Here is a 20,385-nt window from a genome sequence, read left to right on the forward strand (position 1 = left end):
CAGTTGTCTCCGATTCATGATTATTTTCCATTCCAAGTAAGTAAACGTGTCATTAGATTCTATGTAATCTTTGTATTCTTATTCCTATATAAAGGATCTATTATCAATGAAGAAGTAGTATTATTTTCTCTTAAATTTTCTGCACCTGCCCTATCCTGAGCACCAAAAGACCAAAATATCCCTAAAATCCTAAATCCTGAAATCATCACCGTACACACCCTCCTTCTAGCTCCCTAGCACCCTACGCTCGCCTTGCTCACTGTCAACAGCCCCTCAACGCACCCGCAGCCTCCTGCCAGCTTCTTCACACGCCTAGCCACAAGCTTCTGCGAATTACTTTGCGTGCAAGAAATCAAGCTTCAAAAAATCAAGTAAGTTTTCTTGCTTTCTTATTTTCTGCTTTCTGCATCGGGGATTCAAATATCTCTTGCCTACACTCACCTTTCTATCACGTGGGATTCAAGCCGAATTGTAGCGGTTCGCGCTACTCTGAACTGCTGCTATGAACTTCGGTTCGTTGAAGCCTTGACCAGTTTTTGTTCTTGACCATTGAGAAATGTCAATGTGCTCTGGAGAATTTCAATGTCTTGTGGGTAGTGCGACTACGCACACCATTCTCCATTCTCCGAAATAGGCAACTATTTTTGGAGATGTTGTCTGCACATTCTCCTTTGACAACTATGGTAGGTCTATTAAACCTTGTCCTTGGCAGTGGAAAGGCCCAATTTTCTTTACCCAACAACACCATATTTACCATCACAGAGCCTCTCTACGTTCCTCGGGCTGGAAGGAGCCTTTTAATCTTTAGAGATATTCGAGCTAACGAATTTCATGCAAAAACGCGTTGTGAGAAATGGGAAAGAATTCCTTTGCAACACTTTTGATAATTGCGATCATAAACGCATCGTAGAAAAGTTTATGTGTCTCTCTAGCTAGTTATATATCACGACTATTCGAGCTATTGAATCAAATAATGTGATAAGAGATGATCTCTTAGATTCTGACACATATTGGATTTGGCATGACAGGCTAGAGGTCATCCTGGTCGTGATACAATGATTCGTATACTTAAAAATCCATACATACATAATTTCTCACGAGCTACATGAAGCCAGAATCATATGACGATTTCTCAAACCACAAAACGTGGTCCCATGCTTTAGTTGACCGCAATCAGTCAACAACCGGCCACAGGCCTCTAGGCAGCCACCTCCTCCACCAGTGCTTACTCTGGTCCAACAACTGCCGACACCACTTGTGGTGCCCCAGAAATTACTTATGCCTTTTCAGCTCAACCGATTTCCTCATCGGTTATTACCAAGGCCCGTAGCTCGTTTTGCAAAGCATGTTCCTTAGGAAAATCAGGACCGAGACAGCCTTATGCAAAAGATTCGAAAGACTCCTTCCATTCTTACAAAGAATTCAAGGTGATATTTGTGGTATTGATTGACGCATCGACACGTTGGTCACATGTTGTGCTCTTGTCTAGCCGCAACGCTGTTTATGCTAAACTCCTAGCTCAAATAATTAGATTACGAGCCCACCACCTGGATTATCCGATTAAGTCTATTCGACTCGATAATGTTGAAGAATTTACATCAAAAACTTTTGATAACTATTGCATGTTCTATGGAATTGACGTTGAACATTTGGTTTCCCATGTTCACACCCATAATGATCTCATGGAAGCCACCATTAAAAGGTTACAAATGGTCACTCGAACATTGATTATGCGCACCAGCCTTCCAATTTCCCCATGGGTTTATGCAATCTTGCACGCAGCTATACTCATTCGTTTGAGGCCTATTGCCACCCAACATTTTTCTGCGTCCCAGTTGGTGACTGGGTACGAGCCTAACATCTCACACTTACGCATATTTTGTTGTGCGGTTTATGTGCCAATTGCACGACCACGACCTACTAAAATGGGCCCTCAACAGAGAATGAGTATATATGTTGGATATGATTCTCCTTCAATCATCCGCTACTTAGAACCCTTGACAGGTGATCTCTTTACCGCAAGATTTGCGGATTGTCACTTTGATGAGACAGTATTCCAGTCATTAGGGAGAAATAAGAACGTCAACTTTCAACAGGAACTACATGAATTGTTGTGGTCTATCCCCACTTTGTCTCATATTGATCCCCGAACCGCACTGTCCAAAACTGAAGTGTAGCGAATTATCAATCTTCAAAACGTAACAGATTCATTACCTGATGTGTTTTGTGACATCGCTAAAGTGATGAGGTCACACATACCCACTGCAAATGTGCCTGTAAGGATAGATGTCCTCATCACAAGACGTAGCGACTCCCCAGGAGAAGCTGGGCACGACACCACTGTCCATGAAGGTGGTGCGGCAGCCAATGAGGTCACGGGCAAGAAAACGCGGGAGACCTTTAGGTTCGATAGATTCTTGTTCGAGAAAAATAGTAAATTCGGCAAGGTTTTAAACAAGGCAGCATGAAAAGCGTCATCAAAGTTACAATCAAGGCAGCATGAAGAGCGTCATCAAAGTTACAATTGACGTCACATTGGGATGTCATAAGGGGGAGTGTTGCAGTTAACCCAATTTTATGATTGGTCCAAACATGAATATGAATCATTCTGTAATTGAGAAAGTATATTTAGTCTTAGATTAAGATTCCTTATTGTATTAGATTTAGATTCTACATAATTTTTGTACTCTTGTCCCTATGTAAAGGGCTTATTATCAATGAAAAAGTACACATTATTCTCTCTCAAATTTTCTCATTTTGCATTGTTTAATAAGCTTGTGTTTTCATGCACTAAAATTGGAGCTATAAAATTAAAATTATTATTATTATGCCCAGTACTATTTATTTCAGTGGCATAAATCTTTCATTAATTTATAAGTAGGAGATCTAGTTGTAGTTTTGAGTTGTTGATGTAATCACATAATAACTCAATTTCACACGACTTATAATTGATTTTCTTTCTGTAAATGTGTGAATAATAAACACAAAGATTTATAATTGTTTTCCTCTATGCAAACCAAACGGGGTTCAAGAGTAACCCAATTTGCTTAGAAATTACAGGTCCAAAATAGGTAGTATTTTTGGCCGAAGTGGTATATCGCCTGAACGATGTCGTATTGGTCGAATGTGCAGGGCAATACAAACGACGTCGTGTAAGTTTGAAGTCCGCCTACACCACTCTCCCTTTCTCTCAGTCTCTCATACTTCTCAGCACAATTAGCTCCGTCGCTTCTTGAAAGAAATGGCGTCCAAAACCCTAATTCGAACCGGAGCTTCTCTGATGAACCGGTTCCTATCAAAACCACTGCTCCGCCCCAACCCGAATTCGACTCACCAGAACCAGATTGTATCCCACGCCCTCGAAATCACTCCCAAGCTATTCCCCTCTCTCTCCAACTTCGACACCTCCCTCCGTTTTCCCCAAAACGACGCCGCATCGATCACAAGGGTCTTCAATGAGGGCTTCGTGCACCCTTGCGGCCTCCCTTATCTCCCGCTCATCTTACCCGAAGGTACTCTCTAGTTCTCTGGCATCATGGGTTTAAGCTCATTTCGGATTGTTAAACCAAATTTGAATTCTTTTCGAATTCGTTTAGAATTGTATGAAAGAAATTAAAATCATCAAAGTTTGCAGCTTTATCTAGAGTGGGGAGATTTCAGGGTTTTAGCGAGTGCGCCGGATCACTTTGATTTGGGTTTTGTTTTGTTGCTGAGAAATTTTGTTGAATAGGAGTGAAAATGTTGGTTGACTTGAGTTTATAGATTTGAAAGGGAAGGAAGCATTTCGGTAGTAATGCCATGTGCTCTGAGGTGAACAAGTTTTGATGGGATGTTGAACTGAAATACTTGGTCTCATGGGCTTGGTTTTTTAATCATTTTATGGACTTTGTTGTTGAGGCTTAATGTATGTTGCATGACACATCGAGCTTTGGAATTAACATCTGTGTTTCTTGAGGTATGCCATTAATTTTGTGATATATTAGCCCCATGATAGGAGTGTAATGTTTAAACTGGAGTTCAACTATTAAGAGCCACAATAACTACAACCACATAGAAAAACAGGAAGATTCTTAAATTCATTAGATTCTAGAAGTTGAATTTTGAATTTCCAATGTCCTAATATAAAGAAACAACCTTTATATCAACATACTTCAATAATCTTATACTAGGTTTATGATCAATGTATTTCAGCTAATGCAGGACATAAGTAAGTTTGTTTTGTAATATAAATTTTTTATGGGGAGAAGTTGCTTTGGAGAATGAGATCTTATTCTTAAAGTATGTTAAAAGTTTCACATCACTTGCATATCTTTGTCAAGTTGTGTTGTTCAAATGGATTTGTGTGTTAAGTTAGAGATCATTTTTATCATCATTGTATGGTTGATTAATTTCTTCCCCTGTTAGAAATATGATTGGCACTATAACCTGGGAGCCAAATTCTCTGCTAGTTGTCCTGTAGGTAATGCCAACCAAGTGTGCTGCATGCCAACCAGATAAATGGCTTGCACAAAAGTAATTTGGACACAGTTTGTGTTTCGCTTTGGTTTCCACTTACCCGGTATGTAATTTATTCCTCAGGAGATGACTCTTCATCTAATGAGCCAATGATATTATTTCCGAAGCGGACATTCCAGCCTAGTACTATCAGGCGTAAGAGGAACCATGGCTTTTTTGCTCGGTATCTCTCTCTCTCTCTCCACACACACACCATCTGATATGTGATATGTGTGTGTGTGTGTTTGTATAACTTATTTTTCATTCTAGAATTGGTTTTTTTCTTATGTTATATAATGTACCATAAAGTTGAATTTTAAACAGCTTTTAGAATAATAATTATGCCTTTGTTATGCACAGTCTTATATTGCAAAGTTTAGGTTTAGCTGGTTATGAAGGAATAAGATGACTCTGGTTGGCTTAAGTGCTACCCATAGCCTCACAATGTTTTTCTGTAATAGCAATGTTAGTGAGCATATTTACAGCATGTAATTTCAGTTCTCTGCATAGTATATGCTTAAAGTTAGCCTTGTTCAGACCACTTGAGACATCATTGAAATGTAATGCTACTTCGACTGTCATATCAGCCTATTAGAACACTTCATCTTATGTTAGTCTAATCTTCAGTTAAATTCAATTTTTGTTTCACTGATCTCCCATTTGGTGGGTTTTTACAAGGACAAATTTTTATCTTTTGGCACAATTTTGTCTTATCTTATGTTTATGTCGCAACTCGGTCAAGATTTTGCATGAATGACTATTATATTGATCACATGAACAGAAAAGCAACCAAGGGTGGACGGAGAGTAATTGCTCGAAGAATAGCAAAGGGTCGAGCAAGAATTACAGCTTAGCATCTCTTTCCCCGGCAGATCGTCATTGATCAAAAGAGCGATAATCTAGTTTAGAAGCTCATATTTATCTTTGGAGCTTGTAGTTGCTCATAGCCTCGAAGTAGGCTTTTGTTTTTTTTAATTTTTCATAGATCTTTTTGTTACCTCAGTATTTCATACTGTTTGTGAGTTTTTGTTTGGCCTTATTTCAGAGGTCGGGCAGAGCTGATTTGTAATTTTGTACTATCAACTATCCAATCCACTCACAATTCAATAGCAAGGACTTAAGATTCCGTATGTGATTATACAGTGTTTCACAACAAAAGGACGCGTTGTTTATCTCTGCATTTCTTCAAATAAGGATCGTTAGAATGCTCGAGCTTTATTTGGACGTCCAATTTTTTGTTTTTGTTGTTGTTTCTGATTTATTTTTTTGGTGGGTCCACAGCGACATAAAAGAGAACAATAAGACAAGTTAAACTATTTGTCAATGTCAACGTGAATAACATGTAGTAAGAAATTGTAGATTGATTGAAAGTTAAAACAATTTGCATATGTCACAACAAGTTGACTATTAGCTAGCAAACATAAACAGGATCCGGCTTTATTTGATTCTCATAAATAGTGAACAGTGAGAGTTCCTCAGTAGGAAAATAATAATGGATCACAGGATCAGTTGCTAGGGTAGGGTACAAGTGATATACAAATATAGAACACTTTGATGGGAATACATCAGTATAACGAAACCAACACGTGAAAGAGAGTACAAATCTTTATACATATTGAGCAAGCATTACTCCTTTTAGGAGCCTCATCTAGCAACATTTAGTTGTCTAGTTATGAGAATAACGATACCTTATGATGTGAATTACAGGAAATAAATATACGCATTGTTTCGTTTATGAACATTAATTCCAACCATACAATCAAGGTAACTAATTTGAATTTATAGTGCCATGCCTAGCGAGCTAGCTAGCTAGCCAGGCTTCCCAAGCTTGAAAGAACATTACGGTTCGTGATGAATAATTGGCTACTTGGTAGTGGTAACAAGGATGAAGACGCGGATGACGGGGACGGCTGTGATAACATTGGCAACGATGATATGACGGGATCAACTAATTCCAGCTGATTGGAAGGAAGCTGCAGATCGAAAGGATTGTAAGAGCCATGATCACCAAATGGACCGAAACACGATGAAACTTTTGCAAGTGAGTCAAGTTCTTGTGGAGGATGATTGTCAGGTGGATCAAATGGCATTGCTCTGCAAGCACTGCCATCAATATTGATCTCACAAGACTGAGGCATTGTGGATACAACTGATAGATTCTCATGATCATAACCTGGTAGAGATGCCACAGTCGGAACCATAAGCTCATTTCCAATATTAAAATGTGGAGCAACTTCAATATTGTTGAGAATTTGATCTTGTTGATGATTCGAATCAAATAGATGGGGTTGATAACCTAATGACCATGACGAATCATATGACGATGAATAGTTTGATGGTAATTGGATGGGGGTTGGAAAATGAAGGCGGTTGGAACTATAATTGGTGTAGTCTAACTTTAAAATACTGTGATCACCATGGTAGAAACTAGATGGTGGCAATGGTGTTGGAAAGGGAAGGTAAGGCTGTTCTTGTTGAAGACCGAAATTAGGGTTTGTGATTAGAGTAGTGAAGAAACTTTCCTGATCAGAACCAGCATTACTAGGGTTAAGAAAATGAGAGAATGAGGCCAAAGCTGGAATGACATCATGGGGGATGAGCTTCTTCTTTATGCTCGAGTTCCAAAAGTTCTTCACTTCATTATCTGTTCTTCCTGGTAGGTGCTTGGCTATCTGAGCCCATCTGCTCAAATATCACGCGCGCAAAAAATATTAACCATAATTAACATGATAATTAATATTGGTACATGTATACACTGCCCCAAAAGTGCGGACATCGATGCTTCTACAGCGTTCAGGAGCCGACGGCTTGCCAGACGGAGGCCAGGGGTCGATCTTGACCTTCTTCTTGCTTGTGGACTCGTTGGCTACTAGTTTGCAGTCACCCTTGATCAGGCTTGAAGTTTCAGGTGAGGTCGCTGCCCAGAACCTTCGAGCTCGATCTCCATGGTGAAGAGGTTTGGGATGCCCGTGGCCCAGTCTGGCAAGACCAGCGCCGCCGTCGCCGCCAGAAGGCTACAGAAACATCGATGTCCCCACTTTTGAGGCAATACGGACGTCCGTCGGCCTCTATATATATATATATAATACATATCACCAAGTCATATTAAATTACCTGTTGCCTAAAATGCTATGGAGTTGAATGATGAGTGCAGCTTCCTGGGAAGAGAAGCTCCCACGTTTCAAGTCGGGTCTCAGATAATTTATCCATCTCAGTCTGCAGCTCTTTCCACATCTTTGGAGACCTGCCTCAGTTATTAGACCCATTAAAACCCATAATAAACAGAAGACAAGTTTGAGTTTTAACAAATTATAACGGGTTCACAACAAAAATATAAATTTCAAATCAATTATAATGAACATATAATATAGATTACCTGCAAGTTTAGGAACTGAGCTCCAGCAGCCATGGCCGTAATTCGTAATGTAGTTTATGAGCTTTTCATCTTCTTCTGGGGACCATAGCCCTCTCTTCACTTTCTGTTTGTTGCAGCATGAGTGATGTCCCATCTCTCTCAAATTACCCCAGTAGTGGCAGAAGAAGATCAGCAATATTGGGTCTATATATAGTTGTGTAAATGAATTTAAAAATGAATAGCACAGAGAGATAAAGGAAAGTAAAAAGCTCTCTAGCTATAGAGCTGTAAGAAAGCCAGGTTATAATCTATACGATTGAAACAGTGAAAGAATTATGCGATTGAAGTATTGGTTCTCAGAAAATGAATGACATGGAAGAGCAAGTACAGATGAGGTGGTGAAATTAATGGAGGGGTGGCAGTGATATATATATATATATATATATATATATATATATATATATATATATATATATGGTGGTGGCCCGATTAGGGTTTGTGGAAGGGGACTAAAAACTGCAGCATCCTTCTGCGAGACTTGTATGGCTTATAATGGAACCCGGCCATAGCTAGTCCCAGCTCCCATTTCAGAGATGGGGTTTGGCTGTACACATATTTTTCCCATGCAGGTTGGCGGGTCCCACTCTCCTTTCGACCTAAACTTACCAACCCAGAATTTGATCGATGTGTGCTGTACGTACTTGGTGTTGAAGGCTTAAAATTTTATTATGAATTTCGATCAAGTTCGATCCAACTCGATCATGAACTAGAGATAGATTCATATAGTAAATTATTTTCGGGTAATATTATCAGCAATCCGAGATGTGACTCCCCTGCCCTCTTTACTTTGTGTCAATCACACCTTAATAATTCAACTTGTAATTCTTTTCAGATAAACCTCGCTTTTCATTATTACTAAAAGGAAGATGGACCGGCAGCGATCTTCTGGACACCAATCACCGTCTCTTTTTTGGAGAGGAGACAGCCGTGTCCTTTTCTCTTCCAGGTAGAAGGGATCCCGAACAAGCCAGTGTAGTGCTTGACAGTCTAATACTCCTTTTCTATTTAAAGAAGAAAAAAGATCCAAAACTATCATTACAAATAAAAGCATGCAATATTTGACAACTAATTATAAAAGGACTTGAGTGATAATATTTTCATAGCTGTGAAAATAATTTAGAGTCCAAGTGACTTTTTGTATATTTAAAACACTCATCAAAGTAGTGTTGATTTGCCTAGCTATTGTATTTGATAAAAAAAAGAAGGAAAAATTTCACTTTAGCACTGTTTGACCTTGACATCATGTCAGTCCCTGCGGTTTCAATTTAATCAGCAACACCCCCGAGGTCTCAATTTCGATCAGCCGTGTCCAATTTTTACTGTGTCATCCAATGTGAACGTTAACTATGACGGAAGGGCCCACTTTTGGGGCTAAAAAGGTCATTTCAAACACATTTTCTTCTTTTCCTATTTTTAATTTCCCATTTTTCATTTTTACAAATACACACTTCCCTCCACCAACCCAGCCAACCAACCCCTCTCTCTCTCTGCCTCGACGGACTCTTCGAGGCTCTTCTCTCTCTCTTTCTCACTCTCACTCTCACTCTCTCTCCAATGTTGAGATCTTGACGTCTGAACCTCGAAAATGCAGACCGCCGCCTTCACTCTCTCACTGTTTCTCCCTCTTCTCAAGTCTCGCCGCCTCTCCGCCCAAACCACTACCCTCAAATTTGCTCCCACACGTGTCTCCGCCTCGCTCAAGCCTAACACTGCTCTCACCTCTTCCGCCAATGACGCCCTCTCCGCCTCTCTCTCCCGTCGATCCTGGTCTATCTCCTTCTCCAATGACTTCAAGCCCTGGACTTCTCCGGCCCTCTATTGGATAAGTTTCTCCGGTCGTGGGTATAAAAATGGCCTTAAAGGCAGCGACGACGGGGGAGGAAGTTAGTAGTTTTCTGGACAAGGAGGAAGTAGAGGTGGTTGAAGGGTGCAAAACGGCAAGTCGTTCGCAGAGGCATGACAGACATATGCCGGAAATTCTCCTTCGGGAGGCAGTGGCAGGAGGTAGACGGTAGTGGGACTGCGGCGGTTTGGTGGTGGTTGTGGGTTCGTGCTGGGATTCATAACCGGCGGTCAGGCTGAATTGCTTTCTGGGTTGAGGGAATCGACGGTCAATTTGATTCGAGCTTGGTGGAGTGGGAACTGACAGCGTTGAGGTAGTGTAGAGAGTTGCCGATGAAGGAATTGGATGGCGACAATCTCATGTTCTAGTGCAACACCGGAACCGTACTCCCCATTTCAAATTAACCCATACTTTTTCCTTCTAGGATGAAGATAGTGATGTTGGCATTGGAGTTTGGATGCGGTGGAGGAGGCGATAAAAGAGGGCGTGGTGGCCGGAATCTCGGGCTTGACGAAGGAGGATTGAAAAGCTGTTTGTTGCAGCAGTCGATGCCCCCCACTACGAGATGGTGCAGAGTGCGGGCTATGGTGGCCATTGTCAATGATGAGGAGGAGGATGAAGAGAGTGCGATAAAGGAGAAGAAGAAGAAGAAGAAGAGGACAAGAGTGGAGAATGAGGAGTTAAGGACGGCTGATGCGAAGTTGCGAACCATTAGGGGCACATTAGGAATTTACCCTTTCATGTGGGCCCACTTGCTGGGTTTGTCAGAGCCAGCTCGTCATTTAATGTTTGATTTGAAAGGCTGGCGAAATTTTGGGCATGGCTGATTGAAACTGAGACCTCAGGTGTTACTGATTAAATTGAAACCGCATGGATTAAAATGATGTCGAGGTCAAACATCAGGGTGCTAAACTGAAATTTTTCCAAAAAAAAAAAAAATACTGTTGATTTGAAAGTTCTCATAAAATACTCATTTTAGAGATTCTTCCTAAAGAGTCTCTTGTATATTGTATACAATTCTTTCCATTTGCATATAAAAGTGTATATCTGCCACCTATAGCAAGGTTAACTGAACCACAAAACGGTCAATCACCCCACTTGAAAAGTAAAGTCTAATTACCTAAACTATCATTTTAATTAGTTTCTTTTTCCTTAGAAATTATACTTATTTGGATGATTAAGCGGTCTTCGATCAACGTAACTAAGGATATATATATATAATATTGTGTAAGTAGAACAATTCTTACAATATCAATGAGAATATTTGATGTCAGTGAGATTTTAACCTGTGACATGAAATTATTCAGGATGTTCTTATTGAAGATGGTTGTAATGTTACATGTGAATATGAGATTTAGCCTTTATGTTCTCCTCATCGCACTCTCCAAATTTAAGTAATAATATTATAGGTACATGGGACCGTCAATACTCCTGGCTAACTGGAGCCTTTGCCCATAAAAAAAAAAAATCTAACCAATCACAGCTCACCTGGTCACTTCTTACTAAGGTGAATATTTAATTAAGATAAAACAGGGATCGATGGTTCTATTAATTTGTTTCACCAACTTACAATCTCAATTTGCATGATTCACTTTTCTCTACTATTTTACAGGGTTGATAAGCATTAATGAGAATTGGGAAATAAGAGGCGAGGAGAATCTCGCAGGGCCACGAGCTCCGTTTATGTTTGGATTCAGGGCTCCATTTTGTTAAAGAAAACAATAAACAAGAAAGCACTTGGCAAAGAGCAGGCTTTTACATTCTGTTTTAAGGATTCTTTGTTAATATACAGATTGAAATTACTACTTTTTTGATTCTTTGCAACCTTTTCATTTTGATGAATTCAAATGGAATCCCTAAAGTAGTTTGCTGATTTGAGCTGCAAAAGTCCAAATTGTCTAATCCAAGTCATTTGGACGATTCTCTTTAATTAAGCCAGTAATATTAGTCTAATATATGCAATCAATCCTCAATCCCATTACTAAGCGACATTTTTGAAATAATTAAAGATGGATTAATATTTAATGTGAATGCCGAGGTAAGAAGCCCACATGTTTTGCTTTTTACATGGAATATTGACTATGAAAAAGCAAACCTTCATTTCACGAAAATTGAGCAGCTAATTAAACAATACTGTATGTTCCAGAAAAGTTGTGCTGGTTTTGCTGGCTTGCTTGCTTCTGATTGAGAATATATAGGTAAAAAGAATGCTTGTGATGAAAGAAATAGGACCTGACAAGATTCTTGATTAGTTTTTGCATGTGCAACAATTAGTTGTATCAGACTCGATCGTTTGCTTTATTTGATGAGCCATGAAAGGACGCAGGCTGCAAGAGGTTTTTGTTTTTAACCCAAACTTATTGAAGAATCAATTCATGAAGATCGACATGAAAGAATGACTAGCTAGCTCTATATTCGTTGTTCTTCACCACCGTTATATTAATTGACATTTTCGACTAAAATATTGTTTGACAATGAAACTCAATCATATTTGAAAGGTAAAAAGTTTTACATTCTTGTTCCCCAGTGGTTCTTGCATTGCTTGTGTGAACTTACATAAGCAACAAATTAATAATAGCTGGCCAAACTTAAGGTTGGTGGAAGAAGTCAATATCTTCCATAATTTATTTTTAATTGGTAGATTGAATAGGGTCGGTTAATTCAATATCTTTGTAACCTATGCCGACCTAGCGCTATCTGCTAGGGTTTGTGGAGCGGCGCCGCTTCCGGGTCCGTCGCTACCTATACCTTCTCCATTCATGGAGATTTCTTTAGGCTTCGGCCTCCTCTTGTTTATCCTTGCTGTTTCCAAAAGCAAAGGGTTAGGTTCGTATCTTCTATTTATTGGTTTGTTGCTTGTCAACGATGGCGGTCATACACTACTAGCAAAACAACAATTACCCACGGATTTTAATCTGTGGGTAATAAGACTATCTCACACGGATTTCAGTGTGTGATAGCTTTTACCCACGGTGCACGCACAGATTGGTATTACCGTGTGGTTTGGAGGGGGGTAATGCTCATCCGCCACGGATTATGTTGTCCGTGTGAAATACTTACGTGGGCCCCACTATAATTCCACAAATATAAATTACCGGAATTAGCTGCAATCCGTGTGAACAACTCTATTTCACACGGATTTCTGTGCCAAATACCTACTTATCTCACACGGATTTCTGTGTCAAATACATAACTATCTCACACGGATTATTTTGTCCGTGTGAATATTAGAAGTGGGCCCCACTATCTTTCCGTAAATATAGATCACCGTAATGGAATGCATCCGTGTGAACAACTCTATCTCACACGGATTTCTGTACCAAATACATACCTATCTCACACGGATTTCTGTGTCAAATACATACCTATCTCACACGGATTTCTGTGTCAAATCCTTTTACCCTAACTCTCACTGATTTCTGTGTGTAAAAGTAACAGCATGTTAAAAAAAAAAATTCTGCTAATTAATTTGCAACCTAAACATAATAATACTTTTATTTTTTATTCAAAAAAAAATTACTTTTATTTTTCTACAATTTAAATATATTACAAATATTTACAATAAAATGAACAAATCCACAACTCAATCGAAAATATTCAAACTTTACATTCATAGCAAGATATTTTTTTACATTTCATACCAATGCTAATTAGAATAAAAATTAGTACATGATCATCAACAATGCAAGTACTACTAATTTCATTGTCTGCCCAAGCTGCAACATTCCAAGTGAAATGTGAAAAGTTTGGATGAGAGCTTGACATAACCGAACTTTGTCTTCGATTACCGGTATTCGTCTGTATGGCAACCAAGACAATGTCATAGAGTAACACGTCTCAAGCAAATTGAAAATCAATATAGGTAGGTAGTTTCTGCAAGACCCACATTTGTGACAGTCCTACGATCATCATATCAAAATTACAAGTCTAACGGATGGTCCGATCTTCACATATCACAAATCGAACTATCAAAATCGATCGAAATTGTAAAATTCACAACTAAATCATACGATATCCAAAATTCACATGCTATATATCAAAATGATCGTATCGACATGTAGAATCTAAAAATGAGCAGAAACTTCTCTTGGGACCCCCGGAACTGGCCGAAAAAGGTCGCCGGAGTTACGGGCAGAGCCGCCGCCGACCACCTCCAATGGTGTTGGGGCCGGGCTTTTCCGCTTCGTTTCATCATTTTGAGAAACATTTATAACTAGCACGAAGTCAGAAAATGAGTAAAAGTGATCGAAAATTACCAAAACAGTCCGGTTTGGCCGGAAAAACTGCAGTTTCCGATAGATGCTCCGTTCAACGTAAAAACGGTTGCTTCGGGTCCGGTCCTTCTTTCTGCATGTTCTACTCCTTGATACTAGTTCAACAAACTAAAGAACTCGAGTTTTGGTGGCCGGAGTTGGGAGAAATCTCGGTTTGAACCAAAACGGCCGAAAATGGAAACGTGGTTACCGCCGCCGATACAGGCCGTGCCGCCGCTCAAGGCTACCACAGGCAGCTGCACAAGGAAGATACGAAGCTGTAGGATGTGGTTTGGCGTCAAACGGTGGCCGGAGGAGGGAGAACGGAGCCGGAGACTCCATGCTCTGTTTTCAGCTCGGGGAGAGGAGAGAGAGAAATAGGGATCGATATGCTTCAGATTTGGATCAATGTGCTGGTTATAAGCGGAATTGCCACGGATATCCGTGTGAAATACATTTACCCTTGCTACTGATATCCGTGTGTATAGCTCAGTAATCCACAGAAATCCGTGTGTAGTACTACTACGGGAGGGAAATTGAATTTATTCCAAAAAAGTGAGCGGGAAAAAAATTTACCACGAAAATCCGTGTGAGCTACATATCTGTTAGTATTTCACACGGATTTCTGTTAGTATTTCTATTTCACACGGATTTCTGTGGCTTTTAAGTACAGTAAATCCATGTGTGTTGTTATTTTGTGGAAAATTTTCAGGTTTTAAGTAGCATTATACACAGATATCTGTGTGTTTATAGTATTGCACACGGAAATCCGTGTGAAATACATTTACCTTTGCTACGGATATCCGTGTGTATGTACTTAAGAAATCCACGGAAATCCGTGTGTAATACTACTACGGGAGGGAAATTGAATTTATTCCAAAAAAGTGAGCGGGAAAAAAATTTACAACGAAAAATCCGTGTGAGCTACATATCTGTTAGTATTTCACACGGATTTCTGTTAGTATTTCTATTTCACACGGATTTCTGTGGCTTTTAAATACAGTAAATCCCTATGTGTTGTTATTTTGTGGAAAATTTTCAGGTTTTAAGTAGCATTATACACAGATATCTGTGTGTTTATAGTATTTCATACGGAAATCCGTGTGAAATACATTTACCTTTGCTACGGATATCCGTGTGTATGTACTTAAGAAATCCACGGAAATCCGTGTGTAATACTACTACGGGAGGGAAATTGAATTTGTTCCAAAAAAGTGAGCGGGAAAAAATTTACCACGAAAATCCGTGTGAAATACATATATATTTACCACTGATTTTCGTGTGTATTTATCTTGGTAATATATAACTGTCATGTTAATTATTGTTTACACTGAATTCTGTCTCTATTCTATTTTTTTCACACGGAATTTACTAGCTAATTTTTCATTTCACACAGATATTCGTGTGTTGCTCATTTCACATATAATTTTGTAATAAACACTTGTTGTAACGGAATTCTGTAGCTAATAGAGTTTTTCACACAGAATTCTGTAGCGAATGGTTCTTTTCACACGGATTTCTGTGTGTGTTACTTATTTCACACAGATGTCTGTACCAAAAACCGGTCAACCCTTTAAACGCTACTACTTCCCTAAGGGGAGCCGACCCTTGAGGAGATAAAATTTCAGAAATTTTTACATTACTTGATATAGCTTCTACCCATGAGGGCATGAGAGTTTACAGATCAAAAAAATAAGTTACGAGTGAGCGGTTATGAGCATATTAGTTTTATGTAGTTTTTAAAATTTAGGGTTGACCTACTAGATCGAAACCCAAACGACGACGAAAACAGCTGAAATTTTGAACACAACCATTTATTCTTATCATGATAACATCCTACGGTCGATTTTGATAAAGTCTATTTCCTACGCATTGTTGCTTATGGAAGGTATACTTTTCATTATAACTAATAAACTAGTTATACCACATTAGTAGACATATAATAATTTTGTGCAATCCAAAAAATAAAAATTGAAAATTAATAAATTTGAGATGGGTATTTATAGCGTATTAATAGGTATGGTGTAAAAAAATTAACTCAAATTAAAGCCATTATTTCAATATCAAATAAAGTGGTTAACCTTATATACATCGATACTTCCCTAAGGGGAGTTAAACCACAAGGAGATAAATTTTACAAAATTTTTACATTATTTGGTATACCTCATATTCATGAGAGTATGAGAGCTGACAGATCGAAAAAATAAGTTGCGAATGAGCGGTTATGAGCATATTAGTTTTATGTGGTATTTAGGGTTAAGGGTTGATATAGTAGATCGAGACCTAAACGATAACAAAAATAGCTGATATTTTGACCATAACTATTTATTCTAATCATGACAACATCCAACGGTCGATTTTGATAAAATCTATTTGCTCCACATTGTTACTCATTAAATGTATACTTTTCTTGACAACTAATAAACTAGTTATACCACATTAGTAGACATATAAGAATTTGGTGCGAACCAATAAATCAAAATTGAAAATCAATAAATTTGACATTACCCATCTATTTATAGTGTATTAATAGATATTGTGTAAAAAAAATTAACTCAATCAGCCGTTATTTCGATATCAAATAAATGGTCAACCTTATATACACCTATATTTTTTCACACGGAATTTTGTAGCTAATTGTTATTTTCACACAGATATCCGTGTGAAAATGTTTTAGTTTTCACACAGACATCAGTTACTATTGTTTATGCACACGGATTTCTGTGTGTAGTCTCATTTTTGGCTTTTTCACACGGAAATCCGTGTGTATTACTCATTTCACACAGAAATCTGTATCAAATACTTATTGTAACGGAAATCCGTCCCTCCATAATTCACATAACATAAAAAATTAATGATTTCAAAATAAACTAATTTATAATACATACAGAAATCCGTGTGAATTGTTTTTCACACAGATATCCGTGTGAAAATGTTTTAGTTTTTACACAGATATCTGTGACTGTTGTTTATTCACACGGATATCCGTTGATATTGTTATTGTATAAATTATTGTGGGCCCCATTATGCTCATTTCACACGGATTTCTGTCAGTATTTCTATTTCACACGGATATCTGTGGCTTTTAACTACAGTAAATCCGTGTGTGTTGTTATTTTGCTAGTAGTGATATTAGCGAGGTTGGAGTAGAGTTGCCGGCTAGAGAAGGGCTTGTTAGGACGGCGGTTGTTGGTGGTGGAAGGTGGGATCCGGGAGGGTCGGATCTCTTGCATTTCTTCCATTGTTGCCTCAAAGGGCCGACTCATCTAGGCGAGGATGGTGGCATTTCGAGTGAGCTGTCGTCGATCAGAGTGGGTTTTCTCCAGGCGGATCACCTGACGATGCTACTACCAGATTGTGGGTTCGTGGCTTGTGCTATTCTCAGAGGAGTTGACGTCGAATTCTTCTCGGCAGTTGACGACCTTCGACGACGGAGCAGTATAAACAGTGTTGCAGGCTACATGCCATCGAGCAGTTTGGTGGACGGATGGTACGTTGGAGGCGGAAGGTTTGAACGCCTTTGGACTCTAGGCAATACTTGGTGCTGGGTTTGGTGGACGGATCTGGGCGGGATCCGGATATGAGATCCAGGTGGGGTCTTGGATCCGACCTATAAGTGTGATACAAATTTTCTGTTAGGTTCCCTTCCAATTATTGCATTGGTTTTGGGATTCTGAAGTTTTTTGGTATTGGGTCAAAAGGACCCGGAATTTTGGTATTTGCTCGAAAGAGATCGTATGCCAACACGGCCATATTCTAATACCATTGGTTGTTCTTCTTCAAATTGACTTTTGTCATTTTGTGAGTTGGATATGTATTGGTAGTCATACCATCGATCGACTACGAAATTCATTACACGGCAGTATTCCGTAGTGGTAAAATAGCGCTTGCGCTATTGCTATATTCCTATTTTCTTGTATTTTTGATGCATTTGTTGCACCTTTCTTCTTATTTAGAAAGCATGTACCCTGAGATTCTTCTCGATTATCAATAAAATCTGACTTCCTTAAACTAAAAAAAAAATTCAATATCTTTGTAACCTAACACAAGAGCATCCTCTTTTTTTTTTTTTTTTTAAAAGAGCACTCTTAGGCTGTGTTTGTTTCCTGGGACTGGACTACCTTATGTAATAAAATTAGACTTATCCCACGTTTGGCACACACAAGGACTCATTTAAATGAGATAACAGAGTCCCCGCATCAGCTCCGCACCTTCTTACACAGACCCCCCAAAAATCACCGGACTGTGGAAGGCAGGGCTTCAACAACGCTCATTAGTCTCTCCTCTCTTTCGCGCGAAGCCTCATCTCTCCATCTCTTTCGCGCGAAGCTCGTCTCTCCACTCTCGATCGCGCTTCATCCTGCTTGAACTACTCTTCCAGGTTCAATTTCTTGTCTCTCTGATGCTCCTTTTGCTTTGATTCTGATTCCCTCTTCCCTTCAATTTCTACTGTGATTTGTTAAATTAAAGACTATGGATTGATTTTCTATTAACAATTGTTTATGGGTTGTAGCAATTGGTGTCTAGGTAGCTTGATTTGCTAAGAGAATTGATCAATTTCAAGACTGTGTTTTTTTCTTTTCTTTTAACAACGTCTGTGTTTTCACCATGAAGTCTGGATTCCAGCTGCTGAAGGGGTCTTGAAGGACTTGGTCAAGAAAAGGGGTCTGGATTCCAAGTTCAAGATTGACTCTGTTGGCACCATTAATTACCATGAGGTAGAGGGACGAAGAAGAAGATGGCCATGGATGGCAGCAATGCAGCAGTAGTGGAGGAATTGGCCGTGGGTTGCTTCGTCTCCATCAAGACCACCTTGGACGACGACTTCCAGGGACAGGTCATCACCTTCGACCGCCCCTCCAACATCCTCATCCTTCAAGGGGGTTTGAAAGGAGGGCCTAAGCGGAACATCAGGCTACTCAAGGCCAACTATATCAAGGAGTTGAGCTATTTGGGTCAAGCTGAAGACCCACTTGACATTAAGAACTGTTACCTTGATCTTAATAGTCTCAAAGCCTGAGATATTCAGGTAGTTTACTTCCTACCCAATTTGGAGTTTTGTTGAGTACTTGTTAATCCAAGTGTTTAGAGGATGTTAAGTCATGAAGAACCCAATTGTGAATTTAGTTGAATAATGTAGTGTTTGGTGTGTTTAATTGCAGACAAGCAGAGGCAGAGTGTGAGAGGATCGGAGTTGGTGTCACCAGCCAGGCTCAGAACATTTTTGATGCCCTGTCTAAGACGTGAGTGCTTTGCTCTTTCTTCTTAAGTTAGTTTGGAGCTAAACATATGATGTAATGCTCATTGCTGGTGTTAAATAAGCTGCATTTTTGGATTCATGGTCATTCAATTTAGTAATGCTCTGATACTTGTTTTCGTGCAAAATGCAAGCAATTGTTTGTGGAGGGCAGATTTGGTTGAACTTTGTAATGAGGTGTTGCTCTAATGTTTTGTTTCTAAAGTAGCTTAAGGGTTAAAGTTTATGGGGTTTTAGGCTGTTTGTAGAACTATTGAGTCACTGATGGATGCAAAATCAAAACTTTCTAACTTTCAAGACATAAATCATAATAAAGTTAGCTCTAGATTGTGACTTGTGAAATTTGTAATTCGTAAGTTTGTAGAAGTTATGTTGTCTGGACTGATTGTCATGGTGGTGATCAGGCTTCCAGTAAGCTGGGACAAGACTGTCATAGTTGTGATGAATGAGGTTCGTGTGAGCAGTCCATATCTTCCCTAGTCTGTCAGTGGAGGAACTCCTGCTGCCAATGATCGGGTGAAGAAAGTGCTGTCAAGACGTAAGACCAAGCATGAAATGTTGTAGTATGGTTTTACGGTGGTCTTTCTTGGTGATTTCTTCCTCGTATAAATACAGGTTCTGTTGTTCTTGTTGCTATTGAGTATAGTTTGATTTTCAATCCTTTGGTTGTAAAAAAGTTGGTCCAATATTTTTAGTCCAATACACAAACAAACATGGGATAGGATTATTTTGACTATTCTGCTCTTTAGTCCTAAGCAGTACCAAACATAGGTCTTGTATTAGCATAGCATATCCCAAGCTAGAAGAGTCCTAGACTACTATAGGAAATAAGGTGGGGGATAATAGTCCCACATAACAAACACAACCTTAGTATGTTGTTTTACGTATACCTACGTACGTACACATAGTATCTCATTCTAAGAAAGTATGTCTAGCTAGAAAAGCTCTTAGATATGTATAGATTTATATTATCTAACAATTAAGTTCAACCAAAAAATTACTAGTTAAGTATTAATAAGAAGAATTGCACAACATGAACATTTGACACATTCCCGTACAATCCAAGCAGAACCAAGGACTGCGCCTCTCTTGTTACTAAGAAACAGCCACCATTTGTTTCCCG

At 39.0% G+C, this 20,385-nt stretch overlaps 2 protein-coding genes and 1 pseudogene across 2 annotated transcripts; 2 read left to right on the forward strand and 1 right to left on the reverse strand.

Moving 5' to 3' along the window:
- Positions 1 to 3,170: 3,170 nt before the first annotated feature.
- Positions 3,171 to 5,624, forward strand: LOC112185548. The gene is made up of 3 exons (XM_024323808.2): positions 3,171 to 3,512; positions 4,579 to 4,678; positions 5,276 to 5,624. The coding sequence occupies exons 1-3, from the start codon at positions 3,242 to 3,244 to the stop codon at positions 5,346 to 5,348; spliced, it is 444 nt and encodes a 147-aa protein (XP_024179576.1). The 5' UTR covers positions 3,171 to 3,241; the 3' UTR covers positions 5,349 to 5,624.
- A 528-nt stretch (positions 5,625 to 6,152) lies between these two features.
- On the reverse strand, positions 6,153 to 8,085 carry LOC112184685 (transcription factor MYB21). The gene is made up of 3 exons (XM_024322928.2): positions 7,871 to 8,085; positions 7,609 to 7,738; positions 6,153 to 7,176 (listed from the first exon to the last, which is right to left on the reverse strand). The coding sequence occupies exons 1-3, from the start codon at positions 8,001 to 8,003 to the stop codon at positions 6,300 to 6,302; spliced, it is 1,140 nt and encodes a 379-aa protein (XP_024178696.1). The 5' UTR covers positions 8,004 to 8,085; the 3' UTR covers positions 6,153 to 6,299.
- Positions 8,086 to 18,749: 10,664 nt separating this feature from the next.
- Positions 18,750 to 19,826, forward strand: LOC112184686 (annotated as a pseudogene).
- The last annotated feature ends 559 nt before the right edge of the window (positions 19,827 to 20,385 follow it).

This window comes from Rosa chinensis, chromosome 2 (assembly GCF_002994745.2).
Source record: "Rosa chinensis cultivar Old Blush chromosome 2, RchiOBHm-V2, whole genome shotgun sequence".
NCBI classification, from domain to species: Eukaryota; Viridiplantae; Streptophyta; class Magnoliopsida; order Rosales; family Rosaceae; genus Rosa; species Rosa chinensis.

Bases quoted from the DNA above. Each gene is read 5' to 3' on its own strand.
- LOC112185548 (XM_024323808.2), top strand. From the start codon at position 3,242: ATGGCGTCCAAAACCCTAATTCGAACCGGAGCTTCTCTGATGAACCGG. The intron at 3,513-4,578 runs GTACTCTCTAGT...TTTATTCCTCAG, and splicing joins CCCGCTCATCTTACCCGAAG to GAGATGACTCTTCATCTAAT. The intron at 4,679-5,275 runs GTATCTCTCTCT...TCACATGAACAG, and splicing joins AACCATGGCTTTTTTGCTCG to AAAAGCAACCAAGGGTGGAC.
- LOC112184685 (XM_024322928.2), bottom strand. From the start codon at position 8,003: ATGGGACATCACTCATGCTGCAACAAACAGAAAGTGAAGAGAGGGCTA. The intron at 7,739-7,870 runs GTAATCTATATT...TAACTGAGGCAG, and splicing joins CTCAGTTCCTAAACTTGCAG to GTCTCCAAAGATGTGGAAAG. The intron at 7,177-7,608 runs GTAATTTAATAT...ATATTTGAGCAG, and splicing joins CATAGCATTTTAGGCAACAG to ATGGGCTCAGATAGCCAAGC.